This window comes from Rhineura floridana, chromosome 20 (assembly GCF_030035675.1).
Source record: "Rhineura floridana isolate rRhiFlo1 chromosome 20, rRhiFlo1.hap2, whole genome shotgun sequence".
Lineage (NCBI taxonomy): Eukaryota > Metazoa > Chordata > Lepidosauria > Squamata > Rhineuridae > Rhineura > Rhineura floridana.
The window spans coordinates 2,616,859-2,634,548 of record NC_084499.1 but is presented as its reverse complement, the minus strand read 5'-3'; the positions used below and the strand labels follow the sequence as shown (position 1 = coordinate 2,634,548).

Genomic DNA, 17,690 nt, shown 5'->3' with positions numbered 1-17,690 from the left:
TAACACAAAATCAGAGAGTAGTCATGGAGAAACTTTTTCCAGAATGTTATTATTTATTTATTTACTTACTAAATGTATATCCTACCCTTCCTCCCAGTAGGAGCCCAGGGCGGCAAACAAAAACACTAAAAACACTCTAAAACATCATAAAAACAGACTTTAAAATATATTAAAACAAAACATCTTTAAAAAAAAAAAAGCTTTAAAAACATCTCAAAAGCAATTCCAGCACAGATGCAGACTGGGATAAGGTCTCTACTTAAAAGGTTTGTTGAAAGAGGAAGGTAATTATATTTCCAATAACTGTATTTCCATACAAGAAAAGGCTTGGCCTGTTGAATTTCTGCCTGTCATGCAGCTGTTAAAGGCACAACAACCCTGTTTTTCCCCAATGCCAATCCTAAACCAAAGCCTAGGCTGACATCCTGCAGCCATTTACCTGGGAGCAAGCCACATTAAACACAGAGACTTACTTCTGAGTAGACATGTATGCCATTGTACTGTACATTAACTACATAGTGAATTCTTAATGACTCCCTGGTCTTTAGCTCTTGCAAAGAAGAAAACATACCTAAGTCTCTTTGCAAAGCTTTCACTTCATCTTTTTGGGAGGAGGGCAATTCTTTGACATTCACCCACGCTTATTGTGTAATAGCATTTGCCGAAAATAACTTCAAGGCACTACCTGATCTCAGGGGAACTCATCTTGAGAAAGATACATCCTGATTGCTGGGGGAAAAGGAAGAACTAGAAAAAAGACAGAAGTAGGAAGAGTGCCCTAAAAGGAAGGGCAAAACAACCACTCTTTAGGACCCCCGGGAGTCCTATTGCCTGGTGTCCAAACAATTCACTTATCAATCACAGCTCTGACTTCACTCATTGACTAATAACACTGACAGGGAGGAACAGCCAGGCTGGCTCATTTCACAGAAATCACTTAGAAGGGTACCTACGCAGTTTGCTCCATCATTTTCTCTCTAGGAGGGCTAGAGACTTACTTTTTAAAAAAGAAAGTCCAGATTCTGGGCTACCTGCTGGGGGCACCACTGAAGGTCTTCATGGGTGCTATGGTGCACATGAGCAAGAGGCTGGCAATCTCAGCTCTGCAAGATCAGTCCATCTAGTCTAGTCATCCTGCTTCTCACAGAGGCCAACTAGATGCCTCCAAGGAGCAAACAAGCACAATATGAAGGCAACATACATACCCCTTGCACACATAGCAACTGGTGTTTAGAGGCAATTATGAGCTGCTGTCTTGTGCCTGCCTTGAGTTTGTGGACCTCAAGCTTCTATGAAAAAGAAAACAGATCCTGCACTCCTAAAGTCTCCCCACCCAATGAGAAGGCAGAAAAGACTGCCAGGCATAACGGCCCGGAGCGTCAGGCCACAACACAAACATGCTGTTCTGCAGCTTCAGAGCTGTGGGCAGCCCTTTAGACTGTTTATTTATTTATTATTTTATTTATACCCGGCCCTTCCCTCCAGCAGGAGCCCAGGGCGGCAAACAGAAACACTAAAAACACTTTAAAACTTCATAAAAGACCTTAAAATACATTAAAACAAAACAACGCTAAAAACATTAAAAAAAACTTTTAAAACATCTTTTAAAAAAGGGTTAAACATAGTAAAAGACATATTGTTGTTTTGGCTTTGCTTTCGGATTGCGTTGCAAGCCCTTTTGAAAAGAAAAATGGCAGGCAAAGCTCTTTGGAACAAAAAAAGGGGGGGGGGAGCTCTCCAAGTCAGCCAGCCAGAAGTAGCAGGGACTCAACAGCAAAGAAAACAGAGGTCAAGAGCATGAACCAGACCTGTGAGTGATGGAGAAGGTGGCAGCAGAATGTTTAGGAGTAGTCATGCTGAAGTGACCCCGGGACAGTGTCAAGGCTCAGTAAAGGTGAGGAACGAAGCGGAGGAATAAAACTGCCAAGATCATAATGCCGTTATACAAATCTATGGTGCAGCCGCAGTCGGTCGCCTCACCTCGGAAAAGGACAAAAAGATTCAGAAAAGGGCAACCAGAATGCTCAAGGGGATGGAGCAACTCCCCAATGAGGAAAGGAAGCAACATCAAGATGCCAGCACCAGACCCTCCCCAGCTGTGCCTTGAAACCCGGATTGTCTTCATTAGGACATTGGACCTTGCTCTGTTCACTGACTTTGACTTTTGGAAGACGACCTGGCTCCTCCCCTCAGCAGTCCTGCCATATGGCCTCCTTGAGTGTGTTTGCCTTCCTGTGAACAGTGATATCACCTCTTGTTTTTTCGATGGAGAGAGGAATGTGTAGGAGCCTCTGACTCTTACATGGAATGTAGCCTGCTGTGCAAAGCATTTAAGTGGGCTACTTCTCCATTAATCAATGAGTAACATGGAACATGCCTCAGAATGAATAGAAATCATCGGGGAGGACCATCAGGCGAGGACTGTTGCACTCATGTCCTACGTGTGAGATTCCCAGAGCCATCTGCCTTTCCTGGATATTTTTTCTTAATTAATGTTTTCATATTTAATTTAATTTTTTGTGCAATGTATTGCTTTATTGATGTATTGCCTTGTTGATGTATTTTTATATTTGTGTTTACTTTTTCTGTAAGCCGCCTTGAGGGCCTTTTGGCGGAAAGGCGGGGTATAAATATACATTAACATAACATAAGAAAGGTTGCAGCATTTGGGGCTTTTTCGTTTAGAGAAAAGGCGAGTTAGAGGCGACATGATAGAAATGTATTAAATTACGGAGGACATGGAGAAAGCGGATAGAGAAAAGGTTTGCTTCCTCTCATGTAACACTAGAACTCGTGGACATCCAATGAAGCTGAATGTTGGAAGACTGAGGACAGGCAAAAGTACTTCTTCATACAGCACATAGTTAAACTATGGAACTCACTTAGATGGCTGTAAAAGAGGATTAGATAAATTCATGGAGGAAAAGGCTATCAACAGCTACTAGCCATGATGGCTACATTCTCTCTCCACTGTTAAGGTTCTGAATACCAGTTGCTGGGAGTCACAAATGGGGAGAATGCTGTTGCACCCAGATTCTGCTTGTGGGCTTCTCAGGGGCATCTGACTGGCCACTGTCAGAACAAGATGTTGTTCTGCAAGTTGCCATCAGAAGTTGATGGTGCATAGCACTGATTGGCCAACATCTGTCAAGTTAAAGCCTCCTCTCTGTCCTGGAGCAATTCTGCACTTTTAGGCTTAAATATGTATGTCAACAAATGAATAGAGAAAACAGAAATGTACATGTGGTACTTTTTTCAAAAACAATATGGGCAATGAACCCCAAACCTGAAGCACATTTTGGATAAAAGCCAATATATGCTATTTTCATATAACTAGTATTAAAACTGCATTAGTGAGTGGCAGTTTGAATCTACAATATCTGTGTGGGGTTTCCACTGCAGTATCTGGGGGTAAGGGGCCAGCCATCCTTAAAATAAAGAGCTGCAGGCTCCAGACGGCTGCGAAGAACTGGCAAACGTCTTAAGAGATGTCGTTTGCTTTGTAACCGGGTAAACAACAGAATCAACTAGCTCTCATTTGCTTTGGCTATTAACCAAGCTGGCGGCACCGTAGCAACGGTTCTTTTTAAGAGAAGAATAAAAGGAATTTACACACCCACAACTCTCAGAGTAACAAGTAGCCTGCTTGTAACATTATCAGATCTTTCAAGCAGGCTGCCTGTTACTGTGAGACTGATGGCTTAACCAGGCTGGCAGATTAGGGGTTTGGTGGCGTCAGCGTCAAGGCCACATGGCATCAAATATTGGGCATCTCAAGTAGGGATGGAAAGATCTGTCAATTTCAGTTCTCTCAGTTTCTCATTTTTCCAATTTTAAATTCAGTTCTCCACATTTCTGCAGCAGTTTGCAGTTTTTTTAATCCTCATGGAAATGCTCCAGCATTTTAGTGCGTATGTCTCATAATAAATACATTTTTGTAGGCAGTTTTGACCAATATACACCTTTTTGCAAGCAATTTCTCATCATATAACACCTTTTTGCATATTGTTTTCACGTGTATATTCATTTTTATGCACAATTTCCCTAACATATGTATTTTTGGAAACATTGCTTGGTTGGCAAACTGCATCACAAAATTTGAATATGCGCAAATTTCAAAGGATGGCTGTGTTTCAGTCCTCACATTCTTTTGGAAAGTGTGAATGTGATAGATTCGGTTTGAAATGTGAACTGAATCAAATTTGTCACCCATCCTCAGTTTCAAGTGGCTGTCTCCAAGACCTGCTCTACACATGGTGGTAGAAGAATGAGGTGGCCGAGTCTTCAGTGGGTTGGACCACTTCAGTCTGCAGGTGTGCAGGGGAAATCCCTTCCCCCTGGACATCAGGCAGGTGTCTACTGTGCTATGTTTTAGATCGGAGCAGCCAACAAGGTGCCCTCCAGATGTTGTGGGGAATTCAGATCCCAGCAGCCAGCATGATGAATGGCCAGGAATGATGGGAACATCTAGAGGGCATTTATTGCCTTTATATGGAGGCTTAAAACTTCCTTGTTCATACAGCCTTTCCCTGTCCCATAGTTTAACTATGTGCTGTGTGAAATATTTTCTTTTATCTATCCTGAATCTTCTAGACTGAGGGGAGATATGATAGCACTCTTCAAGTACATGAAAGGTTGTCACATAGAGGAGGGCCAGGGTCTCTTCTCCATCGTCCCAGAGTGCAGGACACGGAATAATAGGCTCAAGTTGCAGGAAGCCAGGTTTTGACTGGACATCAGGAAAAACTTCCTAACTGTTAGAGCCATACGACAACGGAATCAATTACCTAGAGTGGTAGTGGGCTCTCTGACACTGGAGGCATTCAAGAGGCAGCTGGACAGCCATCTGTCAGGAATGCTTTGATTTGGATTCCTGCATTGAGCAGGGGGATGGACTTGATGGCCTTATAGGCCCATTCCAACTCTACTATTCTATGATTATATGTCCACAAGTTCTAGTGTTATGAGACAGGGAGAAAAACATACAGGTACAGTGTGGGGTACAGGATGGGAAATACCCGGCTTAGCAGTAGTGCGTGTGAGAAGGACCTTGGAATTGTAGTGGATCGCAGGTTGAACATGACCCAGCAGTGTGATGCTGCAGCAAAAAAGTCAAACGCGGTTTTGGGCTGCATAAACAGAGCTATAGTTTCCAGGTCGAGGGAAGTAATACTCCCACTATATTCTGCGTTAGTCAGGCCTCATCTGGAATACTGCGTTCAGTTCTGGGCGCCTCATTTTAAGAAGGATATAGACAAGTTAGAGCGGGTTCAGAGGAGGGCGACGAGGATGATAGCCGGTATGGAGAACAAGTCTTATGAGGAAAGGTTGAAGGAACTTGGCATGTTCAGTCTGGTGAAGAGAAGGCTGAGGGGTGACATGATTGCACTCTTTAAGTACCTGAAGGGCTGTCACATAGAGGAGGGTACAGATTTGTTCTCTGCTGCCCCAGAGGGTAGGACTAGGTCTAATGGTTTTAAGTTGCAGGAGCGTAGATTCAGATTGGATATTAGAAGGAACTTCTTGACAGTAAGGGCGGTTCGGCAATGGAACCGACTGCCTAGGGAGGTGGTGGGATCCCCTTTGCTGGATGTCTTCAAGCAGAGGCTGGACAGCTATCTGCGGGAGATGCTCTAGCTGTGGATTTCCTGCTGTGAGCAGGGGGTTGGACTCGATGGCCTACAAGGCCCCTTCCAACTCTATGATTCTATGTTTCTATATCTCTATCCACTCTTTCCATGCCATGCGTGACTTTATAAACATCCATCATGTCACCTCTTATTTGCCTTTTCTCTAAACTAAAAAGCTCCAAATGTTACAACCTTTCCTCATAGGGGAGTTGCTCCATTCGCTTGATCATTCTGGTTGCCCTTTTCTGAACCTTTTCCACCTCTACAATATCCTTTTTGAGGTGAGGCGACCAGAACTGTACACAGTATTCCAAGTGTGGCTGCACCATAGCATTATATCAGCAGTTTTATTTTTCAGTGTTATTAACATTATTTTTTAGATTTCAGAGCAGGGAAGACGCAAAGTTCTATTTTCAAAGGAATCTCTGTGGTTGCTTTTGATCCCTTTTAATTCTTTTTATATAACGACTGGGCTATGCATGCAAATGTTGTTGTTGTTTTGTGCCTTCAAGTCGATTTCGACTTATGGCGACCCTATGAATCAGTGACCTCCCAGAGCATCTGTCATGAACCACCCTGTTCAGATCTTGTAACTTCAGGTCTGAGGCTTCCTTTATGGAATCAATCCGTCTCTTGTTTGGCCTTCCTCTTCTTCTACTCCCTTCTGTTTTTCCCAGCATTATTGTCTTTTTTAGTGAATCATGTCTTCTCATGATGTGTCCAAAGTATGATAACCTCAGTTTCATCATGTTAGCTTCTAGTGACAGTTCTGGTTTAATTTGTTCTAACACCCAATTATTTGTCTTTTTTGCAGTCCATGGTATGCGCAAAGCTCTCCTCCAACACCACATTTCAATGAGTTGATTTTTCTCTTATCTGCTTTTTTCACTGTCCAACTCTCACATCCATACATAAAGACTGGGAATACCATTTTGTCATTAGACATCATAAAACTAGGAAGGAAATGGTCCTTGATATTCAAAAGTATAATTTCACCAGTGCCCACTTCCAAGGAGATACATTATAAACCCCCTTTTATTTGAAACAAAGGCTTCATGGTCAATCTACAGTGATCCTTTTTGTTCTCAAAGGCTCTTTCCCACTGCACTGAAATGCCTCCAGCTCTGCCAGCTGCTGGGATCCTACAGACTGTGGAGAAAGGAGGGGGCAGGGAAGAGAAAGGGGAGGCTTAGAGATGCCACGAGGAAGAGGAGGGGGGCAACAGCAACCACAGCCACAGTAATTTGCAAAAGAGTGGGAGGCAAGAAAGAGGCAGGGATGAGTAGGTGGGGATGACGGATTGGGAACCAGCTCACGATTGCCGGGGGATGAGCCTCCGGGAAGGAAAGAATGCGCCCGGCATTCAGATCCGCTTGCATCGGGAAGGTTGGCAGGAGACTCACCATTTTTGTGGCTGATTTTCCTTGTCCAAAACATTACCTCGTTTGTCTTCATTTAGGAAACTCAACCAAAGTTTCCCAAACAAGCTTTTCTCAAGCACTGTTATCCATTAGAGACTGGTGGCCCCCATGTCAGTGTGGCAGCGAATCCACTCCGGGTTTTAGTCCAAACTTTCAAGGCGCTGCCCAAGGTGCTGAAGCACCTTGAAAATTCAGACTAAGACCCAGACCGGATTCACTGCCCCACTGACATCAGGGCCACCAGCCTCCATTGCTGCTTTGCTATGGGCCACCTTCCTGCCCTGGATAAAGACCTAAGACCATAGGAAGCTGCCTTAAGCTGAGCCAGTCCATTGGGTTTGGTATTGCTGACACTGACAGATGCCAGGGACCAACTGCTTCCGGGGCAATTTGAAATCAAGCCATGTGGACAAAGTCTTGGTGGTGTCATCTGATTGACAGGTGGGTTGCCTGTCACAGTGACCTGCAGAGGTTGGGGGCCACCAAGATCAGGCCCACCAGAGGGATCCAGTTCTCCACCCCTTCTGTAGTCCAAAACATCTGGAGGGCACCAGGTTGGCGAAAGCTGCCTAGATGCACGAGTCTACAGCATATTATTATTATTATTATTATTATTATTATTATTATTAAGTAGTATTTTAGTCTGCTTTTCCACCAGCAAATGCCTGGAAGGGGTCCCCCCCCAAAGGTATTGTATAATTAATTAATTTAAGTTCCTTTGACTCTCATGGGTCTACTCTGAGTATGCCTAACCACCCAATGAAACATACAATATTACTAACCACAGAATTAAAAACAAACCACCATAAAAAGGAGCAATTAAAACAATTAAAAATATTAATGTTAAAAGCCTATATGAAAAGGGAGAAAAGCCTATCAATTTCTGTTTGAAAGACTACAGAGAGGGGGCCAGACCAATCTGCAAAGGGTGGGCATTGCAAAGCCTCGGGGCCAGCAGCGAGAAGGCCCCATCTCTTGACATTAGCCCATCATGACAATTCAAGGAATTTCTCACTGCTTGCCCTTCCAGCCTTCATCATGATCTCAAGGACTATATACAGTAGTCTGTTGATGATCCTGTTGCTGTCCTAAATGGTATTTGATTTAAGGGGAGTGGGATGAAGAGCTTCATTTTGCTTCAGTCAGCCCAGGCCGTACCTTGAACACCTTGGAGAAGAAGCCACTACCTATCAATTCGGCATCAAAGTTTTCCCAGAACTCCAGCTTTCTGACAGCCGTGCGCAGCCTCTGCCAACGGTCATCTTGACAATAGGCGTCCGGTGTCTCCCCATAGTATGGGGCCAGGCTGGACAGCTCCGGGGAGACCAGCCCCATTTCACACATCGTAGAAACAGGCGCTGCAAAGAAGTTGCAAAAGAAGGAACAGGTTTTATTTTTAGCTTCATCAACTGGGTGAAAAAACCCTGCAAGGTTGGCCGTTGTCGTTCCTATTTTACAGACAGTAAACCCTTTCCAGAGAGCCAGTGTGGTGTAGTGGTTAAGGTGTTGGACTATGACCTGGGAGACCAGGGTTTGAATCCCCACACAGCCATGAAGCTCACTGGGTGACCTTGGGCCAGTCACTGCCTCTCAGCCTCAGAGGAAGGCAATGGTAAACCCCCTCTGAAGACTGCTTACCATGAAAACCCTCTTCGTAGGGTCGCCATAAGTCAAAATCGACTTGAAGGCAGTCCATTTTCATTTTCCAAACCCTTTCCAGGAGACAGAACCTTAGCTGGACTGACCAAGGAACACGTGCATTGCATGCAGAAGCTCCCAGTCTCAACCCCCATCATCAGCAGTGACAGGCAGATTCTGATGTTCCAAGGATGGGAAAACTTTTTAAAAAAACATTTATATCCCACCTTTCCTCCAGGAGGCTCAAGGTGGCATGCAAACATGGTTCTCCCCCTCCTGTTTTTATTCTCACAACAACCCTGTGAGGTAGGTTAGGCTGAGAGATGGCGATGGGCCCAAAGTCACCCAGTGAGCTTCATGGCTGAGCAGGGATTTCAATCCTGGCCTCCCAGGTCCCAGTCCAACCCTCCAACCACTACACCATCCTGCCTGTCCAGCCCAAGGGCCGCATTCCCCCGTGGGCAAACTTTGGGAGGGGAATGCAGGCCAGCAGTGGGCAGGGCCAGAGGCAAAAGTGGGTGGAGCCGACTCTTATATTTCATTCCAGCCAGAAAAGAGTCCGAGGTTTCTGCACGCTCCACCCCACACTGAAAACCTGTCCAGCTGCCCCCTGGGACAGAAAGAGGCATTATCAAAGGTCAGGGGTGCACTGCAACCAGGTAAAAGCACTCAAGGAGCGCATGGAGCATGGCCAGGGAGGAAGCAGAGCCAAGAAAGCTGCGCCTGCCTGCCTTGGAAACCCCGTGCACGCCGCAGACTGTTCTGGAGCACTCGAGAAGTCACACATTTCCTGCTGGAGGACACAGCCAGCGCCCTTCCTCCCAGGCACATGGCAAGGGTGTGATGAGGCATCCACTGTGCTCAGGCACACTCATCTGCCCTCACTGCTCTGACTGACCCCAAGGGAGCGGCAGCTGGGGGCTCCATGTCAGTGGGGCAGGGGAATCCGCTCCAGGTTTCAGTCCAAGCTTTCAAGGTGCCCACTGACATGGAACCACCAGCCGCCATCGACCCAGGGTGATGGTCCGCAGGCACACGAGGACACCACCTTGCTCAAACTAAGCAGACTGGTGCCTGGATGGATGGATGGCCACTTGGTAGCCACAAGCATGCCGCCACAGGTTCCACAACGGAAGAAAGGTGGGATGTGAACGAAAGGGCACCATCACTGAAGGACTGAGGATCTCCCAGGAAGTACCCAAAGGTCCCCCAAGGCACAGCTTCAAAGCCACTGCGCTAGAGCACACGGCCTTGGCATTCGACAGTTGACGGGAAACACAGACTTCCTCGAGTTCACAGCCTTTCCCACAACCAGCCCAGCCTTGCTCCCTCAAAGAACCTTTTGTGTAGAGGAGAATTTGCATCACGCCCCTTCCCTGGGCTTTCAAGACAACCCTGTTAGCCCCAGTGCATCTGCATTTTGCAAGCAGCGAGGCTCTTTGTCCTCAGTTCGGCGCAGACACCCAGCCCCAGGAGTGGGGTGAGGTGGGAAGAAAAAAGAAGAGGGTGGACGGGTGGGATGGAGGGAGGGGAGGCTCGCTGAAAAGAATCGGCTTTATTGCATACCTCTGGGAGGAGAGTCTGATCACTCTGGATTCTTTTAAAACACTCGTCGGCTATAAAATGGGCCCTTTGTATATCCATCCTAAATGGTATGGATGGATTGGGGGGGGCGTAGGGAGGGAGACGCCAGTTTCCTAGGCTGTATCATGCAACGCATCAAGAATTTCCTGTTGCGTTCAGAAGGCCAGTGGGAAGAGGAGAGTTAAGCACCAGCCGGCCAAATGTCAACGTTGTAAAGGTCGCCATGCTGGCTTTCTGTTTCTATCTAAGAAACTCTTTGAAGTCTCATCAGCGGCGCTGCTTGGCCCTCGAAATCCTCAGGGCACCGGCCCATGAGACAAACATGCACAAAATGTGCACAAGCCAATTTATATGGGCTTGAGATCCTACGGAGGAAATTAAAATGGTGGGTGGGTCAGGGCAGGGCCACCTCAAGCTATTTGGCTGCCAGGCTCAGCCTCCTCAGGGCTGGGCCGGCCTCCTCAGGGCTGGGATCCCCCCCCCATAAGCCAGGCATGAGGAACCTGCTGTGGCCCTCCAGGCATTGTTGGATTCTGACTCCCAGTAGCAAGCATCCTGTCAGGGATGACGTGAGCTGGAGTCCAGCTATATCTAGGGGGCCACTGACGATCCCCAGCCTTGCTATAAGTAAAAAAGGGAGAAGGAAAGGGGCAGGTCAGAGGCCTGGCTCAAAAGACGGAGGGCTTGGATCGCCTGGGCTATCCCCTAACAACATCCCTGGCTGGAAACATTTGGCAGAGTACTGGTGCGCACATGTGTGTGTGCATGACAGCTGGAGACAGAATGAGAGCAAACAAGCATGTGTGGAATGGAGAATGGACAAAAAGAACCCAAATCAGTGGCAGCCGGTAGCTCCATGTCAGTGGGGCAGTGGAATCTGAACTTCACACCTTGGAAGGAACTCCTTGAAAGTTCAGACTAAAACCCAGAGCGGATTTCACTGCCCCACTGACCTGGAGCCGCCAGGTGCCACTGACCCAAATGAGTGCTCCAGCTAAGTAATGTGCACAGAATTGTGTGTGCACGTGTAAGGGAGGGAGGGTGATGAACTGGGGCAGGAGAAGAATGAACAAACAAAAAGACGTTCCTGAAAGCAAAAGAACCCTTCTGGGAACCGCTGAGAGCCTTTGGGGGAGAGCCCTTGCTCAGTGGCACACCACACCTGCTTGGCAGGCACAATGACCCTGCTGGCTCCAGTTAAAAGCCTTTCAGGGAGCAGATGATGGGAAAAGCCTCTCTCGGCCTGAGAGCCATGGCTGGCAGTCAAAGCGGACAGTACTGGTCCAGATGGACCAAAGGTCTGACTCACAGTGAGGCAGCTTCATGAGCTCAGCCACAACCCAGCCTGGTACCCACCATAGATGTTATGGACTATGACTCCCAAACGGCTCTAGCATCATAGGGCTGTGCTGGCTGGGGCTGATGGGAGTTGTAGTCCAAAGCATCTGGAGGGCACCGGGTTGGCAAAGGTTGCAGTACATAGTAAGATGATTGAAAATGCAACAATATTTAGCCTCCTGGCCTTGCTGTAGAAGAAGAAGAAGAAATAGAGGCTATGCCTCAGTGACAGGGCAAAAGCATGCACAAAGACAGAGATAAACTTTGAAAGCATGCGGGCCTGATGGATCTCAGGGGTCCGAGTTCTGTGGTTAGGGGAATCAGCATCCCCATGAATGCATCACTGGCATCACGAGCAAAGGCATGCACATTTTCTAAATTCGCTGCAATCACAGAACTTCCATTTTCCTTGCAACAGAATTTACATAATTATTATTATGGCTTATTATCATCATTATTATTGCTCTTTCCATTTCTTTCCGGCCCTTCTCTGCACAGCAACCATGGTGAAAGCCAAATCATACCCAATAAAAACAACATGATGATTAATATAATCATCAACACAAGTTCTTACAAGAATCTTACTCGGGTCTGCTCCTCACATCTGGTGCAATAATACTGAACAGGTTCTCTCTCACATGCATATGCACACACTACAGATTGCATCTGAAAGAAAAAACAGACCTTGTGCAGGATTTAGAAACTCCATAGTGGAGGTTTTGCCCTGAAAAAGTCTGTCTGCAGAGAAGCTTGGTGCCAGCTCCATTAGCACAGAGGAGGCCGGATGAAATCTCAGCCCCCGCACCTCTTTGCAAAAACAGCTAACTGGAGGCTCCTTGCATGTTGCATTGCTCCATCCTCCCTCCCTGCGTTACAAGAAAGCACAGGGAATTACCTGAAGGAGAGCATTTTTTAAAAAAATTAACCCAACGAATCCAAATGTTCCAGTGCTTTCTGGAATCAGCAGAGGAGGCTGTCGCTGGTTGCTGGGAAACAGTATGTGTTCCTGTCATCTGTCGGATCATAAAGCTGGAAAGGGAACTCACAGTTCATCTAGTCCACCCTACCGACTGGCAGGCAAGGACACCCATCTATCAACCTCCATCACAATCCAGACCCACCCCGGGGGTGTGTGCATGTGCACCACAGTGGACACACACTGCCTGGCAGAAAGGTGCCTGCAGAGCAAACAATGTAGCTGCAGGCAACTCATGCAAGTAATCCAAGCCACAGGGGCCTGGAGAAGGCAACATGCAAGGGGACACTGGGGCTTTGGACAGGCATACTGGGGAGACCTCTGAAGTATGTACCCACCTTCCCAAGGTTTCCACTGTCTGGGTATGCTCGTTTAAACTGGCAAAAGGCCAGGATCCTAGTAGTGATACCCAGCCTGGCCACTCCAGAGGCTTCAAACTGCCTGCCAGTTGCAAAGGCTGATGTTGCCCCTCCCTTCTGTCGCTCTGCAAGGCTCCATGTCCCATCCAAAGACCACGAGGGTCCCAGGTTAAATCCTGCATCTGCCCTCCTCCCACCAAATCATTAGCTCAGCCTTCCCCAGCCTGGCTATGTGTGCTGGCTATGGCTGATGGAACTTGCATTCCCAAGAAATCTGGAGGGCACCAGGTTGGGGAATCCTGTATTAGCCACATCTCTCTCCTATAAGAGAATTTCCTTCTCATTTCCCAACATGGGGAGCAGTCTAGCCACAACAGCAAATAAATCCCTTCCACATCTCCCTAAGGGAAACCTGCCCAGCATGACACACACACCCCATAGCAGTTCCTCTCGAGCTTAGCGACGCTAGTTAAGGTCCGATTGCAACAACAGAACTCAGCAGGCAACTTGGCAGGCCGGAATGAGACTCAGCAACCAAGGAAAATGGAATCCTGCCCCAAGTGAGAAGCCTTGTTGCCAAATGCGTAGCCCCACCCTGGTGACATTTGCCAAAAAAAATGAATATAGGTAAGATTATATTTAGCATTTGTATCCAGAAATATAGGTTAACAGCAGAAACCACTGGAAATAAGTCATCTGGTTGTGTTTTAGGCAGATTTACCAGAAATTCGGTACAAGCAAAACTACATTCATACAGCGTCATCCACATGGCATGGCGCTTTACAGAAAGTACAAAAGGACTGGTCTCTGCCCCAAGGATCTTACAGTCTATCATTTGACACAGGGGAGACAAAGGAGGCAGGTGTAAGAAACAGAGGTGGTGATAAAATACACGCAGTCATTGCAGTCACGTGTATTTAGGCTTCCTTACAATGGGGGACTGAGACTTAGGTGGTTACACTTTCATCTGGGCCAACTACACGGCAATTCATGCATCCGTAACCACAAGACTCAATTATTGCAACGTGCTCTACGTGGGGAAAGCTTTGGGGCTTGTCCTGAAGCTCCAGATGGTGCAAAATGCTGTGACTAGACTGTTGGAGGGGCCAGACTGCCAACAACACATTACTCCAGCGCTTAACAACTTGCCCTGGCTGCCCAAATGCACCTGGGCCAGGTACAAGGTATTAATTTACCAGGCCCTTAACAACTCAGGTCCAGGATACTTTAAGAACAGCCCAATCCCTTTATAGCCCTGCCAAGTCACTGAGATCTGACATTAAGTCTCTGTTAAATGCACAGCTCTTATCCACCAGGAGCCGTGCATTCAGTATTGTGGGCCTAATTCTGTGCTGACATCACAGCTGAGATCAGACAGGCCCCCTCCATGCTCAACTTCAGACACTGACAAAGACCTTTCTATTTCAGCAGGCATTTTAAATAAGTTTTCTGGGTTTTTTATTATTAATTTAAAACAATTTTATCCACCATATGCTTTTTGTCATTTTTATGACCACTGCTTTGAAGCTTCAGTGATTAAGAGGTATATAAACAACTGAAATAAATAAATAATAAACTAGAGCTTAAAATGCTGGGTGCAAGTTTCCAAGTCACACAGGACACCTTCTTGAGGCAAATATTCAAGGGAAGACGAATAGCTGTCTCTTAGTCAGTGGGATGGTTTTTACACAGCTGCATTTACCTCTCTAAAAATGAGAGAAGTGCCACAGGTAGCTTACCCAACATTCTGGAATTCCCTCTCCAGAAAATCCACCCTGGGGCAGATGTAGGTCTCTTTAGGTTGCAAACATCGCAGTTGGGTTTAAAGGCCCTGCAAGCAATTCCATCACCCTGCAAACATGGTAAGGTGACTGCATGTGAGTAGGCCTTCTCTGCGTTAGCCCCTAGGCCATGGAATGCCCTAACCTCCAAGATGCATCTAGCCTCATCACTGCACACAGTTCAGCATCAGATCAAGACATACCTTTTTTGCATAGTCCTCGGGGGTGGTGGATCCCTGAATGCTGTGAATTCAGTTTAGTTTATAGTCTAGTAATGTATATGTATTACACTGTTAGGAACTGTGGGTCTATCTAGCTCAGTACTGTCAACACTGGCTGGCAGCAACACTGACCCTCCAGGGTTTCAGGCAGGAATCTCTCCCAGCCCTACCTGAAGATGCCAAGGATCAAATCCGGGGCCTTCTGCACATAAAGCAGATGGTCTAACATTAAACTAAACCTTGCCTTGAGTTTTGTGTAACCTGCCCTGGGACCACACGGTAAAGGGAGGGCTATGCATGCAAATGTTGTTGTTGTTTTGTGCCTTCAAGTCGATTTCAACTTATGGCGACCCTATGAATCAGTGACCTCCAAGAGCATCTGTCATGAACCACCCTGTTCAGATCTTGTAAGTTCAGGACTGTGGCTTCCTTTATGGAATCAATCCATCTCTTGTTTGGCCTTCCTCTTTTTCTACTCCTTTCTGTTTTTCCCAGCATTATTGTCTTTTCTAGTGAATCATGTCTTCTCATGATGTGTCCAAAGCAGGATAACCTCAGTTTCATCATTTTAGCTTCTAGTGACAGTTGTGGTTTAATTTGTTCTAACACCCAATTATTTGTCTTTTTCGCAGTCCATGGTATTTTCAAAGCCCTCCTCCAACACCACATTTCAAATGAGTTGATTTTTCTCTTATCTGCTTTTTTCACTGTTCAACTTTCACATCCATACATAGAGATCAGGAATACCATGGTCTGAATGATCCTGATTTTGGTGTTCAGTGATACATGCAAATAAATAAATAGAAATTGACATGAGTCAATGTTGGTGGAAATACTGGCTATTCAATGGCTTGAGAGAGAGGTGTCTGCAATAGGTGTACAAAATCAGGTGCTCTCTCAGGGAAACTGTAGCCATGGGATTCCTGTATCAGCAAGGGATTTGACCTTTGAGGTCAAGTCTACACTTCTGTGGTGAAGATCTTCAGTTCACTGCATGGCCTCTGGGCCAAAAAACAGTCTACAAACAAACTGTAGTAATAATCAGTTTGGTGGGGAAGGCCTTTCTCCATCAGAGCCCCTGGATAGTTCCTACCAATCAGAACAGACAGTAAGAGGCTAGATGGATCCATATATCTGGGGTGCTTTAACCACACTGTGACCCACACACAGCTTCCGAGACTGGGAAGGCAAAATAAAATAAATAAATAAGAGCTGAAACGACTGAGCAGTTAAAGCAGAGATTTCTTCACAACACTTGTAGCAATTAGTTTCTAAAAAGAGAGGTGTGGGGGCTCAAACATTCCTGTCTCACTTAGGTGCCAGAACCTCAGCTCCTAAACTTGCAAGAACGTGGGTATTTAGAATTAGGGCAGGATATAAATCAATCAATCAATCAATAATTGTGGTTATGGTTGCAGGCACACTGTGCATGCTCAAAAGCACTCTCTTTATTTTTATTACAGTTAAAGGCTGCAAACAGTTGGTAAACCCAGTTCTGGGGAAAAGTCCGTACTTGAGAAGTGAGCAAGAATCCCCACATCTGTGGGTATTACCCTCAAAGGCTCCTAGCCAGAAGCTCCATTACAAAGCCTACAGTCTATCATCGTATTATGGGATAGCTTCAGAGAAACTGAAGAAACAGAGAAACGGTTTGAAGACTTCGGGACTTTTCCCTACCCTAACGATACCATTCGGAGGCGGAAGAAAGAGGCCCATCATTGCAAGGAAAGGAGCCGGCTCCTGTGACCCGAAGAGGTGCGTTGAGCATGCCCAGGAGCCCCGGGATCTTCCTTCCTTCCTCCCAGCCCGTGGCCACGCGCCAGTCAAGTGCCGGGGCTCACCTCAAGGCCTCTGCCCTTCCGCCCCAAAGCTAGCTGATGGGAGCGCTTTCTTGAATCGCTCTGCGGAGGGGAAGGAAGGCGCTCTACGCGCGTTCAGAGGCAACCAGTTGGGGCGACTTCTTCACCTGTTTCAGCAGGACTGGGCCCGGCCCGCAAAAGAGGCCCCGGCGCTCCGAGGAAGGCGCCCTGCCCCTGACCACCACCACCGCTGCTCCTGTTTGACCGATCCCCAGTTAAAGCCGCCTCTCGCTGCATCTTGCGGAGACTTTTACGAGCGGACCCCCACGGCTGAAGGGGCGAAGCACAGCACACTCACTTGCGGGGGCCCCCGAGGCGAGCTGGGCTTCTGCTTGACGCCTTATTGCCGTCTCTTCTTCCTCCTGTCGGCCGGAGCGCTGCCTCTTTCCGGAGAAGGCGAGGCGTGCGTAAAGGCGCAGCAGGCGCCGGCTTCGAAGGAGCTCTCCAACGCGCGCCGCGCTGTCTTTGGCCGCCTGCAGCAACCCACTCCCCCCTGGAGGGCTAACCGGAGAGGGAGGCGATGTAGCCGGGCGCAGCGCCGCCCGGTGGGCAAATGACGGCACTGGCCCAGTGGGCGCCTCTCCAAGGGTGAAGCCGCAGAAGCAGCAACCGCCAGAGCAGAGACGGGATTGGATCCCATGCTATGCAAGAACCTTCAGTGGAAGACCATAGCTAAATGGAGCCTCCGTGATTAGGGGCAGTTTATCCTCAATATTCGCCATGACAGCTAGATAGATCTCCCACTGTTCAGAGGCAGCCTATCTTCAAAAGTTTTGCGCCATGATAGCTAAATGTAGTCTGCATGTTCAGAGACAGTATGCTTGAGTTCCAAGGGCTGGGGACGAACTGTGCAAGCAGGTGAGGGGGGACTGCCGTCCTCATG

At 47.2% G+C, this 17,690-nt stretch overlaps 1 protein-coding gene across 3 annotated transcripts in view; it reads right to left on the bottom strand.

Moving 5' to 3' along the window:
- Positions 1-17,301, bottom strand: part of LOC133373895 (dual specificity testis-specific protein kinase 2-like) — a 38,580-nt gene extending 21,279 nt beyond the window's left edge. Inside the window, exons 1-2 of one of the 3 annotated variants that reach the window (XM_061604270.1) lie at positions 17,106-17,301; positions 8,210-8,409 (exon numbers count right to left, since the gene is read on the bottom strand). In XM_061604270.1, the coding sequence (XP_061460254.1) occupies positions 8,210-8,395 (186 nt within the window). In that variant the 5' untranslated portion in view covers positions 8,396-8,409; positions 17,106-17,301. Of the gene's footprint in view, positions 1-8,209; positions 8,410-16,789 lie in introns of all 3 variants that reach the window. The other 2 variants (XM_061604268.1, XM_061604269.1) reach the window with 2 other exon arrangements.
- Positions 17,302-17,690: the final 389 nt, after the last annotated feature.